The following is a 23,636-nucleotide window of genomic DNA, read 5'->3' on the forward strand; positions in this document are numbered from 1 at the left end:
GATGTAAAAGGATTAATGTTAAAACGCATGCGTGTAGTGAGATTTCCGGAAGACAACTGGATTACTGTCTGCACTGGTAAGACCCAAAAATGTAAACAGAAGAAATGGCGGGAACCTGTTAAAAATATTATAATGTCAGAAATTGTAGAATACGGGGAAGAAAATGGAGAAGAAATAGAGCTTACCGCGGCTGAAGTTTTACAACAACTAGAACAGGTGAATTTGCATTGTTTCATCATCGTCGTGAATTTCCTGATTTTTTAGGTTCACTTACAAAATGTATCCTATGATTGATCATTTTAAGCAGAATGTGAGTGAGAAATAGATATGGCACTCATGATGCATGACCCTGATCCCCCCATTCATGTAACCATTGTGACCCGGAAAGAATCAAACTTACAATGTAACTATAATATGAAGGTTTCAAATTGTCCCATGCGTGTAACCAATGGCAATGTAATCATTATGTCAATGGAGGTAACAAAACAAGTGGGAGCGGACTGGCAAGCTGGAGATTTCTGGAATTTCGTCGTTTGCGCAGGAGTCTTCCGCTCAAAAAGGAATGGTTGGCAGGTATGCAGGTAGAAATTGACAATGAGGGTCGGTTGAAAACAAAACTTTACGACAAAAGAGATGATTTCAGCTTCCCAATTGTGAACTTTCCATTTCTATGTAGCAACATTCCAGCAGCGCCTGCATACGGAGTATATATCTCCCAATTGATACGATATTCCCGGGCTTGTATTTCCTATCATGATTTCCTTGATAGAGGATTGCTGCTCACAAGGAAGCTATTAAACCAAGAGTTCCAAATGGTGAAGTTGAAATCATCCCTTCTTAAATTTTCACGAGTTGGTTGACCCTTCCCTTTTCACGAATGTGACCTACTGAATTAGACTATTTACCGGATTTGTAATAATATAAGCAACACGACGGGTGCCACATGTGAAGCAGGATCTACTTACCCTTCCAGAGCACCTGAGATCACCCCAAGTTTTTGGTGGGGTTCGTGTTGCTTAGTCTTTAGTTTTCTATGTTGTGTCATCTGTACTATTATTTGTCTGTTTGTCTTTTTATTTTTGGCCATGGCGTTGTCAGTTTTTTTATTCGATCTATGAGTTTGACTGTCCCTCTGGTATCTTTCGTCCCTCTTTTAGGAAACATCTCAGTTATGATAGGACTAGGTTAGGAAACGACTAGCATTTGGTAAAAGAGACTTTCTAGGAACTAAAGTATTATAATCAATTGCCTTAAATTGTATAATTCCTCTTGTATTATAATCCAAAGGGTCCTCCTAATTACTGTTTTAATGTACGAAAAGGAAGAAAGAGGAGTACGCACATAACAAAGAAGATAAGTGCTTTAAAGGGAAACTCCGCAAAAAAATGAAAAATTGATATTTTGTTCTTTAAGCATAAAAAACCACATGTTCATTAATAAAAAACTTTTATTCTCTATGTAAAGAGATCAAAATCGATTTTTAAAATTCACTATCAGTTCTCGACATATCGCCATCTTGTCGGCATGTTCGATCTAAAACGTCACGTGATATCTATAAACCACAAAGAACAAAAAGAATCGGGGATTTACCGACCGTGCGTTAAAAACTCCCATCATCAATTGGGGATTACCGTAGACGGTTATTCAGTGACAGAATGTCTTGTCAAGAGTACGGTTGTTCTGTCAGACAAGGTTATGACAAAAGTCTACATATTTTTCCCAATCCCACAAAAAAAGAAAGAATTGTATCAGACATGGTTGTACAATCTTAAACTAACAGCAAATAGTTGCATCTATAGCAAGCACAAGTTGGTGTGTGAAGACCATTTTGAACAATATTGTTTCGAGGGAGATTCGATGGTAATTATCCTTTTTTAATAACAAAATAACCTAGCAGTTCTGATAGCTATAGTTATCAAATCCTTATATGATAAGATCTCGTTGAATAAAAAAATATAGATTTGATGAGGGAGAACAGTTTCAATTAAAAGAAAGACAAATGCTGTGTTCTTGTAACAATCACTGATTTACAGAAGATTCATTAGTATGCCGCTTTTATATAAAGTGCATTTATTTGTATAAAGAATAGTTCCGTATTTAGACAAGATAATTTTTCAATTAATAAAGTTATACGATATAAAATAACATTTTTTAATTATGAAATTTAACGGCTATTGACAAGGAGCAATGTAAGGAAGAGGTTTTAGCTGGAACATAATATGTTGATATAGTATAATATTCCCAGGTTATAGATATGTAAATATCAAAATTTCGGACATCTCAACTTTTTTATTAAAAGTGGGTTTTTTGTCGAGCCTGCGACTTTTGTTGCAGAAAGCTCGACATAGGGATAGTGATCCGGCGGCGGCGTTAGCTAACTTCTTAAAAGCTTTATATTTTAGAAGGTGGAAGGTCTGGATGCTTCATACTTTGTATATGGATGCCTCATGTTACGAAGTTTCCGTCAGTCACATGTCCAATGTCCTTGACCTCATTTTCATGGTTCAGTGACTACTTGAAAAAAAAGTTAACATTTTTTGTAATGTTAGATTCTCTCTTATTATAAGTAATAGGATAACTATATTTGGTATGTGCGTACCTTGTAAGGTCCTCATGCCCGTCAGACAGTTTTCACTTGACCTCGACCTCATTTCATGGATCAGTGAACAAGGTTAAGTTTTGGTGGTTAAGTCCATATCTCAGATACTATAAGCAATAGGTCTAGTATATTCTGTGTATGGAAGGACTGTAAGGTGTACATGTCCAACTGGCAGGTGTCATCTGACCTTGACCTCATTTTCATGGTTCAGTGGTCAAAGTTAAGTTTTTGTGTTTTGGTCTGTTTTTCTTAAACTATAAGCAATCTATATATAGGTCAACTATATTTGTTGTATGGAAGAATTGTTTTTTTTTTTAACTTTTGATTTTTTTATTTCCAACAAATACAACATATACATGACATACATACAATATAATACAATAAGAATATATACAATGTCATTAATATAAATACATCTAAATTAGAAATATTTTACATTTTCTATTGAAAAGATAAAAAAATAAAAAATAGAAAAATTAATAAATAAATAAATAAATAAATAATGATAATTAACAAATTGGAGTTAAGAGTAAAGAAGAAGGGAAAAAAAAAAAGAAAAAAAAAGGATTATCCAGTTACATCCCTATCTATATTTTAAATATCAAATATTTATGTTGGAAAATATTTGCAAAATTAACTAGACATATTTCTTTCGTAACAGCCATCAACACAGATCAAGTACATAACATGACAATAATATTTTCTTTAAAATAGATTATAATTAAATAGTCATGAGTTATTGTAACAAAAATAGACATTAGCTGGTATTCAATAAAAGTTTTTCAAAAACATTCCATACATTGTCAAATTCAGTTATCTTTTTATTTTTTACAGCTATCATACTCTCTAATTTATACATATCTTTCAGCTTTATTATAGCTGCTTGCAATGAGAGATTCTTTTTAAAGCATCTAGAATTATACACATATTGTTTTATATAAAGAAAAATCATGTTGTATGGGTTGTTGGGGAATATCTTGGATAAGTCTCCAAAAAGAAAGTTTAATTTATTCATTGGGAGACTTATTCCACCAGAAAGGAACCAGTTATCAATATCCTGTAGAAAATTTTGTACAGTATTGCAATTCCAAAATAGGTGTTCTATAGACTCGTTCTCTGATTTACAAAATGTACATAAAGGATCATCGATCAATTTTATTTTAACTAAAAACTGGTTTGTTGCAATAATGCAATGGTTAATCCTATATTGCAACCACTGTAATTTACTATTTTTTGTAACAGCAAAAGGCAGTCTGAAAATCTTTTTCCAGTTCAGATTCTGTTCACCTAAAATTTTAACCCACTTAAGCTGTCCAGTAGGAGTAACATTATTTCTTGTCAGTACAGAATACATATCTTTTGATCCTTTACAATGTTTTAAAAATACTTGCAGACATGATGGTATAAAAGGACAAAATAATTTGTAAGATCCTTTAGTGTAAGATTTTGATGCCTCTTTCACTGCCGAAATAACACTGTTAAATTTAAGAAAATCTGTGTTAATGTTATAGTTTTCCTTAAATTGGTCAAATGAAATATACGATCCATCTTGGTCAACTATATCATTTACAAATCTAATACCACTTTTGAACCATTCTTGATAAATTACTGATTTATGACCAATCTTAATATTATTATTTAGCCATAGTGGATTTGATAAAAATGAATCATAAGTCAAGTTTCTTTCTTTTTGAATAATCATTTCCCAGGATCTTAGTACATCTTTCCAAAAAAGGTTGTTAACTGTCCTGTAAAGTTGTCTAATATAATCAACACCACAACTAAACAACTTTCTTTTTTCTATATTTGACATGAAAATATTTTGCCATTTACTATCTCTCTGCAAAATCCTTCTAATCCATGTTGATTTAAGGGCTGTAATGAACATATTCAAATCAAGCATTTTCAAACCTCCCTCCAAATAATCTTTGATTAGGATATCCTTCTTAACTCTATGTATAGGTGAGTAACCGTGAGTTCCATATGTATGTATAAATAAGTTCATTTATTCTCTTAACAATATCATCTGAAGGATTTGGCAGAGAGATAATGAGATGGTTTACAATAGGCAAGACTAGAGTTTTAATCACAGTTATTCTACCTATTACAGTTAGATTCCTTTTAGACCATTGGTTTAAAGTATTTTTAATCTGTACAATTCTTTCAGAATAATTTATCTTAACAATTTTTTCAAGATCTACATCAAAATTGATTCCTAGTAATTTAAAAGTAGTTTCACCCCAAGACAGATTTCTGTTAGGACATAATGTATCTGTACTATATTTTTTGCTCCCAAACCAAATAACTTGTGTTTTTGTGAAGTTAATATTCAGTCCAGATATTTTTGCAAACCAGTCTAATTCTAGTAGTGATTCTTGCAGAGATTTTTCACTCCCATCCAAAATCAAAGAGGTGTCATCAGCAAATTGTGACAATTTATGCTCAACCCGTGTGACCTTTATACCACTAATGTCAATATTTCCCCTTATTTTCAATGCCAGAATCTCTACACATAAAATAAAAAGATATGGGGACAGGGGGTCCCCTTGTCTACAACCTCTACCAATAGTAAAAAAATCTGAAAGGTTCCCCCCCTGGATGACAGCAGAGTTTATATTATTGTAAAAAACTTTAACCCAATTAATGATAGATTCGCCAAAATTGAAAAATTTCAAAACATTTATCAAAAAGTCCCATGATATGGAATCGAAAGCTTTTTCAAAATCAATCAATAGTAATAACCCTGGTATTTCATGTTCCTCTGTGTACTGTAATATATCATAAATGAGTCTTATATTTTCCCCAATATACCTACCACTAATAAAACCAGTCTGATCAAAATTTATCAACTTATCGAGGACACTCTTAAATCTGTTTGCAATAGCTGCTGATCCAATTTTATACACAGTATTCAGTAAAGATATTGGGCGCCAGTTTTTTAAAAAGTGGCGGGGTTTATTCCCTTTCGGTAAACAAGTAATGGAAGAATTGTTAGCTGTACATGCCTGCCTAGCATGGTTCATCTGACCTTGACCTCATTTTCATGGTTCATCGGTCAATGTTTAGTTTACTTGGTTAATGTTAAGTTTATGTGACAGTTGTAATAAAGCTTTATATTTAGGACTATCAACATAATATCAATGATTAGTAAAGAAAGCGAGACATTTCAGCGTGTGCACTCTTGTTTTAACTAATCTTTAAATTATATCAAATTGATACGGGATCAATCGGAACGGTCACTTATAAAGACACTTAGCTTTATAGTTAAATGTGTGACTCTATCTGGTATGTTCGGTGAAAAATTTATAGGTTTTTTTCTTTTTAAATTTTATTTACGTTATCTTATTGTATATATATTTTGGCTTCCTCCCGAATTGATAATAGGTATGTCAGAATTATTGATAGATGTCGTGTCAGAGCGACACATTCAGTAAGGTATTCCAAGGACGTATATTAGATACACGTCCCTGGGTATTCCAGTGACATCCTGTCAACTAAAAATTCGTAATACACAATTATATAATACATGTTCATGCATGGCCTCTTTATTGAGGTACCCGGTGTGCACAGGTAACATTTATTGAACCATATATTTGTGTCTAACGTTGTTTATCTTGTGTGTGTTTGAAATTATAATTCCACCTTTTAATGAATGATGTTCTGATTATAATATTATCCACTATTTTTGCTGATAATAAGTTTTAAAAAAATTATAAACATGACCTTTGAACATTTTTGTGAAATGAATATTGTTTTGTCATGATTCTGGACCATATTTTTGAAGAAAAAAAATTCTTCACGCAAATACAAGCTTCTGTCGATTGGCAAACATGCAGATATATAAAGTAATGCAGCACTTATAGTCACTATCAATATTAATTCATTGAAGATAATCTTTTCATACAGATTGACAACTCATGGTCCGACATGCATGTAATATTTGCCACATGACGCTCATAGTTCTTTATACCATCATCATCTTATTCATTAAATATTGCTGTAAACATCGATGGTTCACACCCAAACAAAATGGGAGTAATATACCCTCAGATCTTCTCCGTGGTATACACTTGTGAAATATATAGACGACATTCGGTATTGAAGTGAATCTACATCTCACAAACACAATTTTTGAATTACGATTTTGAGTGAACACCCACCAAACCAATACAAACGTATGGCAAGATATAACCATGCAGGTATTTAGTTTTCGTCAGACACAAGATAAATAATCACTCTCATAAACGTATATATGCATGCAGTTTCAAATATCAAGAACAAGCGGTCGATGTCTATAGATCATTGTTAAGTCCGTTTACTAACTGTTCAGAGTCAGACATGTCAATAGTTCATTCTTGGAACCTTCATATACCCCATCCAACGATGGGAACTCTTTCTGATAGTGTTGACAACATAAGCTTGTTTATCTGTACAAGTGGTTGCATGGCCTCTCCTGCCCCAACAAACAAATACGCTTCTAGTCTGCTGTCTCTGGAGCTCATCCTCAATGGCGCATATATGTCAGGAAACTTACAAGTATACTAGTAAAGATTGTTTCAAGAACAACGAGGTTGGGACGAACTGTTCTAAAATCGTCAATATCAGTAATACATTACTAAGATATGCCTTTAATTACAACAACTGTATTACTAATTTGGATTAATGACGGCTATCCTAAAAAAAATCCTCAAACAAATTAATGTATTAGCTTAAATTTATAATGTATGTATATTCATTAATGAAAAAATCGATAATTGGTATTCTTTTCACAAATAATTTGTCTAAGTGATTGTCAAATGAATTCAATTATGTAAGAATGAAATGTTAATAAGAAAATTAAAAAAAATCATGCATGTTGTACTGTTGTATTTTTTCAATTAAAAACTTTAAATATGCGATAGTTTTAAGATTGTTAGCATTTAAACATCGCCAGATTTAAATACAAGTTAAAGAATTCCGGTAAAGTAAATTAAACAGATGTGCAATGATTATTAATTGGGAAATGTAAGTAAACATTTGATTTTTAAGATTAAAAGTACTATTCTTTTAACTTCATATCTTAACTTTATAATAATTGCATAGAACGTAACCGAAAATTGTTCCATTTTAATATTGTAACACTTCCGGAATTAAAAAGTTGAATGATAATTTTCAATTAACTTATACAATTTAATTATTGTTTCTCTATTGTCATCGGGTATTTCATCTGGGTATATTAAACACGCTATACTCTTTCTGTTAATCCATTCAAAATGACAATATTCACACCTGTGTACGCTTGAATTCACACCTGTATATGCCTGAGGCTAAATTGCTGCAAGGTAAAGTTCAAACGAATTCTCCTCAAATCGAGAAATAAACAATGACTTTACAAAATAATATACACACTCTGTTCACAAATATTTTGCATTGAAATGGTTATCAAAGTTATAACGGTAAATAAAACTTAAAATATTTTCAGTTCAATATCAGTAAAAATGTTCTATAGATATTTTATGAAAAAATCTCAATAATTTATGCAATTAATTCGAAAATATTTATATTTAGATAACTTCATATAGGAAATTTTATTCAATCAATACAAAACGGTACACATATATTCATTTTCTTTCATTCTTATATTGTGGTTATTAACTACGACCAACGGTCATCTGTGCGCTTTTAATTACGTAAAATTCTGATAAGCAATTAAGACTTTAACAGATTTTATTTTTACCCATGATTCAACAAATCGGGTTAAAACGTCACAACCCAGTGACGTAGGTCAACCAAAAAAGTTACAAATACTTGATTTTCTCTGTTATTAGAAAGAATATAAATTTAAAACTTTGTGAATGTGTTTTTTATGTTAAGATGAACATATTTAGATGATAAGTCAAAAATCGCGGACTTTCCCTTTAATTTGTATACAGATGAGACAAAGTAACCGTGCACGTGCAGTCTCGTAAGGGTTGATTACATACTGAACAATTTTTTGTTAAAAATGCAGGTATGCAGAGCTCCAGATAAGAATTCACAAATTGGGGTGTTTACCCACCATTTTCTTATTTAATTGGGTGATAAAGTTTTTTAATTGTATTATCAATTTCAATTCACCCCTCAAGTTGATATCAAATTGGGTTTTTCACCACCAAGCTCATTATTGTATTGGGTTTTTTCATCCACACAATATTGAATATTTAAGCAATATCAACCCCAGATGTTTTTCAATCTTAAATACATGTGTATGTTCCTTTCTTTGTATATGTGCTATAGATGTTTCATTAGGTTTATTCACTGACGAGCGATTGTAGGTTTAATTTGTGTCCTGTTTCAAACGTCTGCCAGTTTTGTATTTTGTCACAACTTATATAAACTGTAAAAAACGGATATGTGTATTCACAGACACTCGTCTCAGATTCCCCCCCCTATATACCTTTATATAAAAAATTCTGAGACGAATGCATGTGTGTGTACTCACTCATTAAATGTAAAATGGAAGAAATATATGATATAAACTGTATACTTGAATGTTTTTGTTTAATTTAATTTATATAAATCTGGGTCAAGCTGTCCCTCATTAGAACTTTTGGTTTCCGATGTTTTCCAACTACAATATTGGCCTTTCACTTTTTCCAACTGATTTTGTTTTTGATGAAACCCCGTGTTAATTAGCAATGTTCTCGATAAGGTACGCATAAACACCCGTGCGTTCTATGGAGGCTTCCTAATAACAATGGCTGAGTCTTGTTATCATCATAAATTTCACTAAGCTATTCAAAAGAAGCTGAAAACATGCTTCTATTCAATATTTCTACCGGACTTTCACTTTTGTTTTAATTCAATGTATGTTATGATAAATCCCGAGCAATTCGAAAAAAATATGATAACATGACACACACTAATTGGATAAACGCCGAGAAGATCGAAATGTTTTCAAAACCACGTGTACCTTTTGAGCAACGGAAAATTTAAACAGGGACCCATTTCAGCTTCTTGATGCAGAGATCTATTTTAAGAACGAAAGGAAATTTCCAATTATTATAAAAATAGATTTACGCGACGACTGTAAACAGATAAGGGTAAATAACGCAAACGGTAGCCAAAAAAAGGGTTGAGAACTCATGGTTTTGGCATATAATTGGGTTTTCCTTTGAATCAATTGGGTTATTGAACCCTGCAATGGTCAATTGCATTGGGTTTTTTATAATTTGTATTGCGTGATCACGCAAATACGCAGCTTATCTGGAGCTCTGGGTATGTGACCAATTCTATTAAAACTTAAACCAAATATATATATGTAAAGGACTTAATAAAAAAAATTTATAACCGATATTTCTTTCTTTATCAATAATCATTTCCCAAGCTCTCATACATCTTACCAAAAACAGTTAATAATATTAAAGCAAACATGTTTAAAATACTGGATTTCACCATTAAAAAGTTTATTTTTTATTGACATCAGACATCAAAATACTTTGCCTCTGAAAAATTCTTCTTATCCATCATGATTTCAGTCATAAAAAAATGAAAGCATGACCTGCATTATGACAAATTTGATTGAAAAAAGTAAGAAATTATTTAAAAGAGATTTCGTTTATATTAGTTCAAATTATAAAAATCTTCACTGCATACATTTATTCTTTGACATAATCAACCAGCCTTGTTAGATCTAAAAATAGTGGATTGTAGTGACCAATCAAAATATTTATCAGTAAATTAGAATACGAATAAAATTGTGAAACAAATTAAATTTGATTTGTCAGATTGTGATATTTCATTATTTCACAATATTGTGATGAAATATTTTTAATGGAATATTGGCATTTTAAAAAAATCATGTCAAACTACTGTCTTGGGAGTTCAGAGGAAATATTTATAATGGAAAAGGTTCTTAAAATCCAGGTTGTAAATGTCCAGCATGCCATGTGTTGCCAATTAACAGTCAGGTTACACCTGTGATTTTATCAATTCTCACTAGTAGTTTACAATAGCAATAATGAATTTACACAGCAATAATTTTTTTCAAGGGGCTGACGAAAGCATGGCGGCCAAAATGAATGTGTAGTGGGACCGCTATGCTTGAATAGCATAGGGAAAACATGACATTTTCGTCACATTACTAAACCACAAATTTAAATGTATGACAAAGTGCCAATTATCTATAGGCTTCTATGCAGACTTTGGCAAAACTAAGAAATCAAATATACATGAAAATGCCATTCTTCCTCTAACACGAAAATTGGTACCCATGTCAATAAATCATGAACCGACAGTATTCTTAGGAACTGTCAATTACAGAGTCCTGAAATTTGGTGTCAAGTTTTGTGTGAGGATGATTTACTGTGTGATATGCTTTCACGTCCTATACTTATGAACTTCCTGTTTACCTAATACTTATAGTTGGGGTATCATTAGTGAGTAGTAGCTAACATTTGAACTTGTTTAGAACAAAATTCTGTGTGAAAAAACTTCAGAAAAAGCTTAAATCTCCTCTGATTTTCTTCAATGTCGAATTTATATTTCCAAATAACATGCTTTGCTAAATCCGATTGTTTGCATTTAAAGCTGATATTTTCTACTTTAGATATTGTGAGATAAGAATTTTTCGCCTGATATCCTGGTATGGGATGTAGAATTGATATGGCATAGTACATATATATTGAGGTTTCAACCAGATCTTTTAGAATGTAAAAAAGAATTGATATTTTGGTATTTCAGGCAAGGTTCAATGAGAAATTTTCACCAGATCTCCTTGAATGTAAAGTAAAATTGTTATTTCTATATTTCAGGCATAGTTAAATGAGAAATTTTCACCAGATCTCCTTGAATGTAAAATAAAATTGTCATTTCTATATTTCAGGCATAGTTAAATGAGAAATTTTCACCAGATCTCCTTGAATGTAAAGTAAAATTGTCATTTCTATATTTCAGGCATAGTTAAATGAGAAATTTTCACCAGATCTCCTTGAAGCTAAAGTAAAATGTAATTTCTATATTTCAGGCATGGTTAAATGAGAAATTTTCACCAGATCTCCTGGAATGTAAAGTAGAGTTGGTAGAATGTATGATAGATCAGATAACAGAAATGGAAGAGAACATAAAAAGAGCCAAGAAAGGCGATTTCAAAATTAGTATACACAGGATGGAGGTAATTATAAACTGTTCATTTGATAAAGAAAGATGCATACATTTAACATGCAACTTTTATAACAAATAAATTTAATTGTTTAATATTTGTTTACCAAATAAAGTCTCAATTAATGAACAATGAAATAGTTTAAGTCTGTTATTTATGTTTCGATATTTTCTTAAATACACACAAATAGTATTGAAAATATGTACACTCGAAAAATGTTCTTATACAATATTTCTAAACTTAATGTTAATCAATAAACCATAGAAATGTCAAGATCAAGTGACTTGTCTGTCTTTCAAAGATTTACACCTCAAAATTCTAATATTAATAAAGAAAATATTGTTGATCAGTTATTTGAAATAACTAAAAAGATCACATAATCATGAAAAAGCTTACCATTAAGTTTACTAAGTCATCAACCATGGAAATGAGGTCAGAATCTATATACCATGTCACATCTATTTACAAAATATGTAATTTCATTTTCTTCTGTCATCTGAAATTAGAATACATTGCTCTATATAAATAACTGCTGCTGAAAATGGCATAAATATGCTTCCTTCAGCAACATAGTTCACAGGCTAGATAAATATGTATAAAATGTCTATTTGGGATAAAGATTGCATTCATGCAATCAAAACACCTATGTGGCTGACTTGATAGTTATCAATTTTCCAAACTTAATCACTACTTTTGAGAGAAACAAAACATAGCACATTGATCACAACCTCCTATTATAATATCTTATCAATTAATGTTTCAAAAAATTTATGCATGAAATAGATGCACAAATATTAAAGTTGCAATGTATAACCATACTTGTCAAGAAAATTACATAACTTGTGCAAGACTCTTAACATCTGTTCTAAAAATATCAACAATGTCCTTGTTAAAGTAATATTTAAAATGGAGTTATCTTCCTTTGTCCACAATATTATCTTCAATTCATGTTATTGTCATTCAATGCTTAATACAACACAATGTTTTATTTTTAGTTCCATTGCTAATTGAAAGCAATCTTTACCTCGATTCATTTTGTATGCCCCCGCCGCTAGGCGAAGGGAGCATTAAGTGTGGCCCTTTCCTGTCCATCCCATTTTCGTTTCCGCACTCTTAACTTAAGTTTGCCTCATGCAAATTTTATGAAACTCATACACAATGCTAAGAACCAAAACTTGCAGACAAATTTCAATTTTGGGCAGTGAGTCACTTACCGTTCTAGAGGTGTGCCTCTCTATAACTTGGAAAATTTGTTTCTGCACTCTTAACTTAAGTTTGCCTCCGACGTGCAAATTTTATGAGACTCATTCACACTGCTAAGAAACCAAAACTAGGGGACGAGTTTGAATTTTGGCAGTGAGTCACTTATTGTTCTAGAGTTATGCCCCTTTATATCTTGGAAAATTGTGATTTTTTTTGTTTCCTCACTCCAACTAAATTTTGCCTTATTTAAAGTTTATGAAACTCATACACAATGCTAAGTACAATGCTCAGATTTTCGTTCCTGAACTCTAACAAAAAATTTAATGTTGAACTTGCCTGACCTGAGAATGGAACAATAGAACTCTTTAAAAACTAGCTGTGGTATCAAATGCTCTCAAAAAGTATTTTCACATATTATAAGCAAGCCTGAGCGGGGCATTCGTGTCCTCAGACACATTTTTGTCAAGCCTGTGACTTTTGTTGAAAAAGCGAGACATAGCGATCCTACATTCCGTCGTCGTCGGCGGCGTCCACAAATATTCACTCTGTGGTTAAAGTTTTTCAAATTTTAATAACTTTCTTAAACTACCCTGGATTTCTACCAAACTTGGAGAGAAGCTTGTTTATGATCATAAGATAGTATCCAGAAGTAAATTTTGTAAAAAAGAAATCCTGATTTTCCGTATTTTACTCATAAATGGACTTAGTTTTTCTGCCAGTTAACATTACATTCACTCTGTGGTTAAAGTTTTTCAAATTTTAATAACTTTCTTAAACTATCCTGGATTTGTACCATACTTGGACAGAAGCTTGTTTATGATCATAAGATAGTATTCAAAAGTAAATTTTGTTAAAAAAAAAATCCTGTTTATCCGTATTTTACTTATGAATGGACTTAGTTTTTCTGCCAGTTAACCTTACAATCACTCTGTGGTTAAAAGTTTTTCAAATTTTAATAACTTTCTAGAACTATCCTGGATTTGTACCATACTTGGACAGAAGCTTGTTTATGATCATAAGATAGTATTAAAAAAAAATCCTGTTTATCCATATTTTACTTATAAATGGACTTAGTTTTTCTGCCAGTTAACATTACATTCACTCTGTGGTTATCTGCCAGTTAACATTACATTCACTCTGTGGTTAAAGTTTTCAAAATTTTAATAACTTTCTTAAACTATCCTGTATTTGTACCAAACTTGGACAGAAGCTTGTTTATGATCAAAAGCTAGTATCTAGAAGGAAATTTTGTAAAAAAAAATTCCTGTTTTTCTGTATATTACTTATAAATGGACTTAGTTTTTATACGTATTATGGTATACTGTTGTCTGTCTGTCTGTCCGTCCGTCCGTCGTCAACATGTCGGACATTAATTCAAAAACGCTTTAACAAATATGCATGAAACTTTGGTGAATTGTTTATATCTATTGACGTGAGCTCCCTATTGTGTTTTATAAATTTCAGATTTACCATTTCCGAGTTTTGGGGTTTTATTCATTAAAAAAGGGGGGATTTTCCAGTTTTCGGACAATAACTCAAAAACAATTTCACCAATTTGCATGAAACCTTTTGTGAATTGTTTATATCTTTTGACGTGAGCTCCCTTCTTGTTTTTTATAAATTTCGGATTTACCGTTTCCGAGTTTTGGGGTTTTATGAATTAAGAAAGGGGGGATTTTCCAGTTTTCGGACAATAACTCAAAAAAAATATCACCAATTTACATGAAAGTTTTTGTGAATTGTTCATATCTATTGACTTGAGCTCCCTTTCGTTTTTTATAAATTTCGGATTTCCCGTTTCCGAGTTTTGGGGTTTTATTCATTAAAAAAGGGGGGATTTTCCAGTTTTCAGACAATAACTCAAAAACAATTTCACTAATTTGCAAAAAACTTTGGTGAATTGTTTATTTCTATTGACATGAGCTCCCTTTTGATTTTTATAAATTTCAGACTATACGTTTCCGATTTATGGGGTTTTATTCATTACAAAATGGGGATTTTCCAGTTTTCGGACAATAACTCAAAAATGCTTTCAGCATTTTTTATGAAACTTTGTTAAATTGTTTATATCTATTTTTGTAAGCTCCCTTTTGATTTGTATAAATTTTCGATTTTACGTTTCCGAGTTATAAGATTTTATTTGTTTATAGTCTGACAACAGATTTACTAAGTATTGCACAACAGCACAGTGTATTGCACAACAGCAAGAAATCTTTCATATAACCAATTTCAAGTTCTTTGACTACATTTATTCAGAAACCTATAATATATCAAATATTTAATTACAATCCAAATTCAGACCTGTATCAAGCTTGAATATTGTGTCCATTTTTGCCCCAACTGTTCAGGGTTGGACCTCTGCGGGCGTATCCAGCTGTGCTCAGCGAAGCAGTTTATTCTTCCAGTTAACATTACATACAGTCTGCAGTTAAAGTTTTTAAAACATTAATTAGATTCATAAACCATCATGGATTCTTACCAAACTTGAACAGAAGCTTCTTACATTCAAAAGATAGTATCTAGAGGAAAATTTTAAATAATTATTTCACCATTTTTGTTGAGCCTGCGACTAACAGCAAAAGTAGGCGAGACACTGGGTTCCACGGAACCCTTACGATTTTTCTTTTCTTTTAATTTTTTAGCTCACCTGGCCAAGTGAGCTTTTCTCATCACTTGGCGTCCGTCGTCTGTCATCCGTAAACTTTTACAAAAATCTTCTCCTCTGAAACTACTTGGCCAAATTTAACCAAACTTAACCACAATCATCATTGGGGTATCTAGTTTGAAAAATGTGTCGGGTGACCCGGCCAACCAACCAAGATGGCCGCCATGGCTAAAAATAGAACATAGGGGTAAAATGTAGATTTTGGCTTATATCTCTGAAACCAAAGCATTTAGAGCAAATCTGACGAGGATAAAATTGTTCATTAGGTCAAGATCTATCTGCCCTGAAATTTTCAGACCAATCAGGCAACACGTTGTTGGGTTGCTGCCCCTGAATTGGTAATTTTAAGAAAATTTTGCAGCTTTTGGTTATTATCTTGAATATTATTATAGATAGAGATAAACTGTAAACAGCAATAATGTACAGCAAAGTAAGATCTACAAATAAGTTAACATGACCAAAATTGTCAATTGACCCCTTAAGGAGTTATTGCCCTTTATAGTCAATTTTTTACAATTTTCATAAATTTTGTAAATTTTTCTAAAGTTTTACAAAATATTTTCCACTGTAACTACTGGGCCAAGTTCATTATAGATAGAGATAATTGTAAGCAGCAAAAATGTTCAGTAAAGTAAGATCTACAAACACATCACCATCACCAAAACACAATTTTGTCATGAATCCATCTGTGTCCTTTGTTTAATATGCACATAGACCAAGGTGAGCGACACAGGCTCTTTAGAGCCTCTAGTTTTAATGAAGTGTATTATTTTTGCAGATTGACAGAATAAGATATGTTCTCAGCAGCTATCTAAGGTGTAGATTACAGAAAGTATGTATGAAAAAAATATCTAATTTAATAAAAAAAAACATCAACACATTTGTCTGGATAAGAAATATTGAATTGGACAAGGAAGATACTGTCCATGTTACAGGATAACGTCAATATTGTTTTCAATATCAACTGAATGGCATTGGTTAATACTCTTAAGCATCATATTTAGGCAAAAAGAAAAAATTTATGTTTCCAATACCTGAGAAATGCTTTTTGTTTGCTCTGACACATTTTTAGCTTACTTGGCCAGAAGGGACAGTGATTTAGATTAAGAAATATGTCCAGTGACCCGGCCTTCCAAAAAACATGGCTGACATGGCTAAAAATAGAACATAGGGGTAAAGTGCAATTTTTATACGACCGCAAAAAAATTTTTGTGGTCGTATATTGGTATGACGTTGGCGTCGTCGTCGTCGTCCAGCGTCGTCGTCGTCCGAATACACATTGGTTTTCGCACTCTAACTTTAGTTTAAGTGAATGGATCTTTTTGAAATTTTACCATAAGGTTAAATACCACAAAAGGAAGGTTGGGATTGATTTTGGGGGTTATGGTACCAACAGTTAAGGAATTAGGGGCCAAAAAGGGGCCAAAAATAAGCATTTTCTAGTTTCCAGACAATAACTGTGGAACAGTGTATGGATCTCTCTGAAATTATACTACAAGTTTCCATACCACAAAGGGATGGTTAGGATTTGCTTTGGGGGGTTACGGCTCAAACCGTTTAGGAATTAGGGGCAAAAAAGGGGGAAAAACAAGGTTGTCTTTGTTAATGGACAAATACTTTAGTACAAAACATAATTTAAAGCAGTGTAAGGGAGATAAATCAAATACATCATTGAAATTATCTCCCTTACACTGCTTTTAAATTATGTATAAAGTAATGGTTAATGAACAATAAAGATAATTTAAAACAGTGTAAGGGAGGTAATCCAAATACAACGTTTTGGTTACTTCCCTTACACTGCTTTTAAATTATGTTTAAAGAAATGCATATTTATAAAGAAAGACCAGTAAAAATATCTGCAAATGTTGCATCATTTTATTTTACAAAAAAATCTATATGAAAGATTTGACACTATATTTTTAATTCTTTTATAAAATAGATTAAGTTAGCACTATGGTAAAATTAAATGGGTAATTATGGTTGCCAACTTCATTGGAAATTTGAATTGAGATTATGACCATATCTTGAGGGAAAGAATTTTTTTGGGGAAAAAAGGGGGGGGGGATAAAAAGAAATTGTGGGGGGTCAATTTTTTCTCATTTCAGATTTCAGAAATTAAAAAGAATTATTCTTCAAATATTATTTTTTTTTCAAATTTCAAATATTGAAAAATTTCAAGAAGTTATCTTTAATTGCACAGTATGGCACATTAGATTTGTAAAATCTTTGATCACATTTATTTATTTGTTATGCCGAATCTAACAGTGTATTTAGATTTTTAATTTTGGGTCCAGTTTTCAAAATAGTCTACATTAAGGTCCAAAGGGTCCAAAATTAAACTTTGTTTGATTTTAGCAAAAATTGAATATATGAGGTTCTTTGATATGCTGAATCTAAACATGTATTTAGATTTTTGATTTTTTGCCCAGTTTTCAAGTTGGTCCAAATTGGGGTCCAAAATTAAACTTTGTTTGATTTCAACAAAAATTGAATATATGGGGGTTCTTTGATATGCTGAATCTAACCATGTATTTAGATTTTTTATTTGTGGACCCCGTTATCAAATTGGTTCATATAGAGGTCAAAAGGGTCCAAAATTAAACTTTGTTTGATTTCATCTAAAATTGAATTATTGGGGCTCTTTGATATTCCAAATCTAACCGTGTATTTAGATTTTTAATTTTGGGTCCTGTTTTTTAAATTGGTCTACATTAAGGTCCAAAGGGTCCAAAATTAAACTTAGTTTGATTTTAACAAAAATTGAATTCTTGGGGTTCTTTGATATGCTGAATCTAAACATGTGTTTAGATTTTTGATTATGGGCCCAGTTTTCAAGTTGGTCCAAGATAGGGTCCAGTATTTAAACTTTGTTTGATTTCAACAAGAATTGAATATATGGGGTTCTTTGATATGCTGAATCTAAACATGTATTTAGATTTTTGATTATGGGCCCAGTTTTCAAGTTGGTCCAAATTGGGGTCCAAAATTAAACTTTGTTTGATTTCAACAAAAATTGAATATATGAGGTTCTTTGATATGCTGAATCTAACCATGTATTTAGATTTTTTATTTGTAGGCCCCGCTATCAAATTGGTTCATATTGAGGTCAAAAGGGTCCAAAATTAAACTTTGTTTGATTTCATCAAAAATTGAATTATTGGGGTTCTTTGATATGCCAAATCTAACCGTGTTTTTAGATGTTTAATTTGGGTCCCGTTTTTTAAATTTGTCTTCATTGAGGTCCAAAGGGTCCAAAATTAAACTTAGTTTGATTTTAACAAAAATTGAATTCTTGGGGTTCTTTGATATGCTGAATCTAAACATGTGTTTAGATTTTTGATTATGGGCCCAGTTTTCAAGTTGGTCCAAGTTTGGGTCCAAAATTAAACTTTTTTTGATTTCGACAAAAATTGAATATATGGGGTTCTTTGATATGCTGAATCTAACCATGAATTTAGATTTTTTATTTGTGGGCCCCGCTATCAAATTGGTTCATATTGAGGTCAAAAGGGTCCAAAATTAAACTTTGTTTGATTTCATCAAAAATTGAATTATTGGGGTTCTTTGATATTCCAAATCTAACCGTGTATTTAGATTTTTAATTTTAAGTCCTGTTTTTTAAATTGGTCTACATTAAGGTCCAAAGGGTCCAAAATTAAACTTAGTTTGATTTTAGCAAAAATTGATTTCTTGGGGTTCTTTGATATGCTGAATCTAAACATATGTTTAGATTTTTGATTATGGGCCCAGTTTTAAAGTTTGTCCAAGTTGGGGTCCAAAATTAAACTTTGTTTGATTTTAACAAAAATTGAATATATGGGGTTCTTTGATATGCTGAATCTAACCATGTATTTTGATTTTGGACATTGGACCATAATAGGTAAATTAAAAAAATTCAAGTTCTTAGACCACATTCTTTCTGTGTCAGAAACCTATGCTGTGTCAAATATTTAATAACAATCCAAATTCAGAGCTGTATCAAGCTTGAATGTTGTGTCCATACTTGCCCCAACTGTTCAGGGTTCGACCTCTGCGGTCGTATCAAGCTGCGCCCCAGCAAAGCATTTTATTGTCTATTATCTTGAAAACAGCTATAGATGGAGAAAAATCTGACAATGCAAAATTGTTGAGAATTAAAACAGTCAGACGACTTCTTTTAGGAGTTATTGTCCCTTAAACAACGAATTTTACCATTTTTTTTCATTATTGCCTATTACCTTGAACTATAATAAATAAATAGAAACTTTAAAAAGGAAAAATGATCGGCAGGATAAGATCTACAAATACATCAACGTGACTGAAACTGTCAGTTAACTCTGACTAGAGTTATTCCCCTTTAATGATGATTTTTGCTAAAAAGTGGCCATTATTGAAGATGCAGGTGAGCGACACAGGCTCTAGAGCCTCTAGTTTTTATTGCTGATCTTAAAAAATGATTAGCGGATAATAACTTTAGTATAAGTAAATAGAAATCAATAAAATTTTAACACAAGGTTTATAACCACTAAAGGAAGGTTGGGATTGATTTTGGGGGTTATGGTCCCAACTGTTTAGGAAATAGGGGCCAAAAAAGGGGCCCAAATAAGCATTTTTGTAGTTTCCAGACAATAACTTGTGTTAAAGTGTATGAATCTCTCTGAAATTATACCACAAATTTCCATACTACTAAGGGATGGTTAGGATTGACTTTGGGGGGTTATTGCTCAAACCATTTAGGAATTATGGGTAAAAAAAGGGGAAAAACAAGGGTTTTTCTGGTTAAAGGACAATTGAGACAATTTAAAAGTAGTGTAAGGGAGGTAATCCAAATCAATTTTAAAGAACAATGTTTGATTACCTCCCTTACACTGCTTGTTAAATTATGTATTAAGAAATGATGATTGTCTTGAGGTGATTAGCTATCAATTTATTTTTAGCAGTTACTATTAATTAATATTAATTTTAGCCATGACTATGTATGTCATTTTATATTTTAAGACTTTTTATGATGTATTTAAATGGGTAATTATGGTTGCAAACTCCATTAGAAATTTGAATTGAGATACTGACCATGTCTTGAGGGAAAGATTTTTTTTGGAATAAGGGAAAGGGGGGAGGTGAAAAAAATTGGAGGGGGGGACAATTTTTCTTATTTCAGATTTCTGAAATTAAAAGAAAATTTTTTTTGGGGGGGTTAATATTCGACAGTATAGTGTATTGCACAAAAGCAAAAAACTGGGGTAAAATTTTTTTTTGGGGGGGGGGAGGGGTTCAATTCGCAACAGCATAGTGTATTGCACAAAACCAAAAATTGAATATAAATTCAAATCATATAACCAATTTGAAGTTCTTTGACTACTGTGTCAGAAACCTTTTATGTGTCAAAAATTTAATTGCAATCCAAATTCAGAACTGTATCAAGCCTGAATATTGTGTCCATTTTGGCCCCAACTTTTCAGGGTTAGACATCTGCGGTCGTATCCAGCTGCGCTCAGCGAAGCAATTTATTAGGATTGTAACGGTTGTTTAGGATTTTTTGTAAACAATAAACGCTAGCACACCATGGATAAACTAGTGAGTAATCTAGGTTTCAAATGTCTCTGCAATAAAGTCTGTGGGTTTTTATGCCCCCGCTGTAGCGGAGGGGGCATTAAGTTTTACCCTTGTCTGTCTGTACATCCGTCTGGACTTTCATCCGTACATCCTGAAATTGGTTTCCTCAACCAATGTTAAAACGTATACACAATGCTTATTACAACAAAACACAGATCAAGTTTGAATTTGGGTGGCATTACTTTTACCTTTCTAGAGTTCTTCCCCTTTACAAATGGGAAAAGGACTGAAATTTTTCGTTTCTGTTCTCTAACTTAAGTTTGCCTCCACCAAATGTTATAAAATTTATACACAATGCTTATTACCACAAAACACAGATCAAGTTTAAATTTGAGTGGCGTCACTTTTACCTTTCTAGAATAATGCCCCTTCACAAATGGAAAAATTGCTGAATATTTTTTCATTTCTGTTCTCTAACTTAAGTTTGCCTCAACCAAATGTTATAAAGTTTATACACAATGCTTATTACCACAAAACACAGATCAAGTTTGAATTTGAGTGGCGTCACTTTTAGTGTTCTTGAGTTATGTCCCTTTATAGCGTTATGTGCAAGCAGGGGCATTGTCTGTGTCCTATGGACCCATTCCCTATTTATCTGTAAAATATTATGGCTGGAGTTGACACAAAATTCACATTTCTACTAAATGCAATTAGACAATAAATATAATTTCTATGAGGGATGTTTCCCTTTTTTAGTAATTTTGCTGTTTTGATATAATTACACTTCAAAAATTTCGTAATACACAGTGCTACAGAAGGGGTCATAAACTGTAATGAAAAAAGGATCTTAGTACAGATCTTAATTATTCATATTTGATATCATCCATCTATTTTTATACCCTGCCTGCTGAAACTGCTGTATTTTAATGCCTAATGCAGTCAGTGGTTAAGAAAAAGTTGTTGATACAAGGCACCCAGTCCTTACTGTAGACCAAAATGTTTTGTCAAAAATTTCATACCATAAAAAAAAGAAGATATACTGTGCAACTACTTTAATATTCTCTTAAAAGTTTAACTAAAAGCTATTCACTTCACTAGCCTGTCAACACTGAGATTGTCAGTTTGAATCCCGCATGTGACAGGGGCATTTGACTCCAACCTTAATTGACAAGGATTGTCAGTTTTCCTGCAGAAGGTCATGGTTTTATCTAGGCACTCCAGCTTCCTCCACCAATAAAAACTGACCACCATGAAATAGCCAATAGTGCTGAAAGTGGTGTTGAACATCAATCAATCAATTAATTAATTAGTGGAACAATTTGCATGCCCTTTTCACGCTTTCTACCATAAGATATCTAGTCATTAGATTTGTATAATGTAAGAATATTTGAAATTAAAAGTCAAGTTCCAACTTGAATTATTAATAAAAAACACATTATGAGTAGTATTTATATGCAAAGTGATATAAGAAGAGTGTAATTTACCATGATTAGAATAGCATAAATGATGTAAATCATCTATTAAATTATTTTAATTGATGATCTTTTGTAGTTAATAACTTTTATTATTATTGCAGATTGAAAAATATACCACTTATGTTTTGGAACAAGACAAACAAAGAAAGGAAGAAGAACCATGCAAATTGTCTCAAGAAGAATTTACTTTTGCAAAAGAGTAAGATTTAAATAAAATCACTTGCAGGATCCATTATTATTTTACTTCAAAATAGGCTTTGCCAAAAGAAAACTTTAGTGTTTTTCAACTTTCTTTTCCTTATATGAGTTTCCCAATATTAGAGTTTTATCTTATCTTTCAGTCATTCACAAGGTCTGTCAGACATGTGGCAATGTCCAGTAATAAATGGTTTGGTCCAGTAAAATGTCATTAATTACTGGACCAAATGACAGTGTAGATGTAGGAATTTTGTAATACATATATTGTAAACTACTGATAAAACACTGAATGGACCAGTAATGCTTGATTAATTACTGGACCAAATACCTCTGAGGTCCAAAAAGCCTCTGGAACCTCTGATCTTTAACTAATATCATTGAAAACAACCTAATTTTCATGTTACATATTTGATAACTGGAAGTATTGTTCATTGTCCAGCAAGTATTGACCAGGATCATGAAACCTCACCATTTTTTTTTCTCTTAAAAAATATTCCATATTGAGTACAGAAGAGAGCATTAAGATAGTAGCTTATTAATATATAGAATAAGCACTGGATGTTTTGAAGGCTTTATGAATTTGGACAAAGATTGGGGAATGTTGCAGCAAGCACAATTTGTTCATTTTGTGTGTGCATTTTTAAGCTCATCTGGCCCAAGTAGCCAAGTGAGCTTTTCTCATCACTTGGTGTCTTCATCCATTGGCTGTCATCGTCATCCATTAACTTTTACAAAAAAGTTTCTCCTTTGGACTAACAGACTAAATTTAAATGAACTTGACCACAATCATCATTGGGCTATCTAATTTTAAAATATGTCTGATGACCCTGCCTATCAACCAACATG

The 23,636-nt window shown here is 32.0% G+C and overlaps 1 protein-coding gene across 1 annotated transcript in view; it reads left to right on the top strand.

Annotated features, from left to right (window-relative positions):
* The first annotated feature begins 15 nt into the window (after positions 1-15).
* Positions 16-23,636, top strand: part of LOC127734463 (DNA replication complex GINS protein SLD5-like) — a 58,105-nt gene continuing 34,484 nt past the window's right edge. The window contains exons 1-4 of the mRNA XM_052244349.1: positions 16-216; positions 11,583-11,729; positions 16,364-16,417; positions 22,694-22,791. Coding sequence (XP_052100309.1) covers positions 16-216; positions 11,583-11,729; positions 16,364-16,417; positions 22,694-22,791 — 500 coding nt within the window. The remainder of the gene's footprint in view (positions 217-11,582; positions 11,730-16,363; positions 16,418-22,693; positions 22,792-23,636) is intronic.

This window comes from Mytilus californianus, unplaced genomic scaffold (assembly GCF_021869535.1).
Source record: "Mytilus californianus isolate M0D057914Y unplaced genomic scaffold, xbMytCali1.0.p SCAF_3, whole genome shotgun sequence".
Taxonomy (NCBI): Eukaryota; Metazoa; Mollusca; class Bivalvia; order Mytilida; family Mytilidae; genus Mytilus; species Mytilus californianus.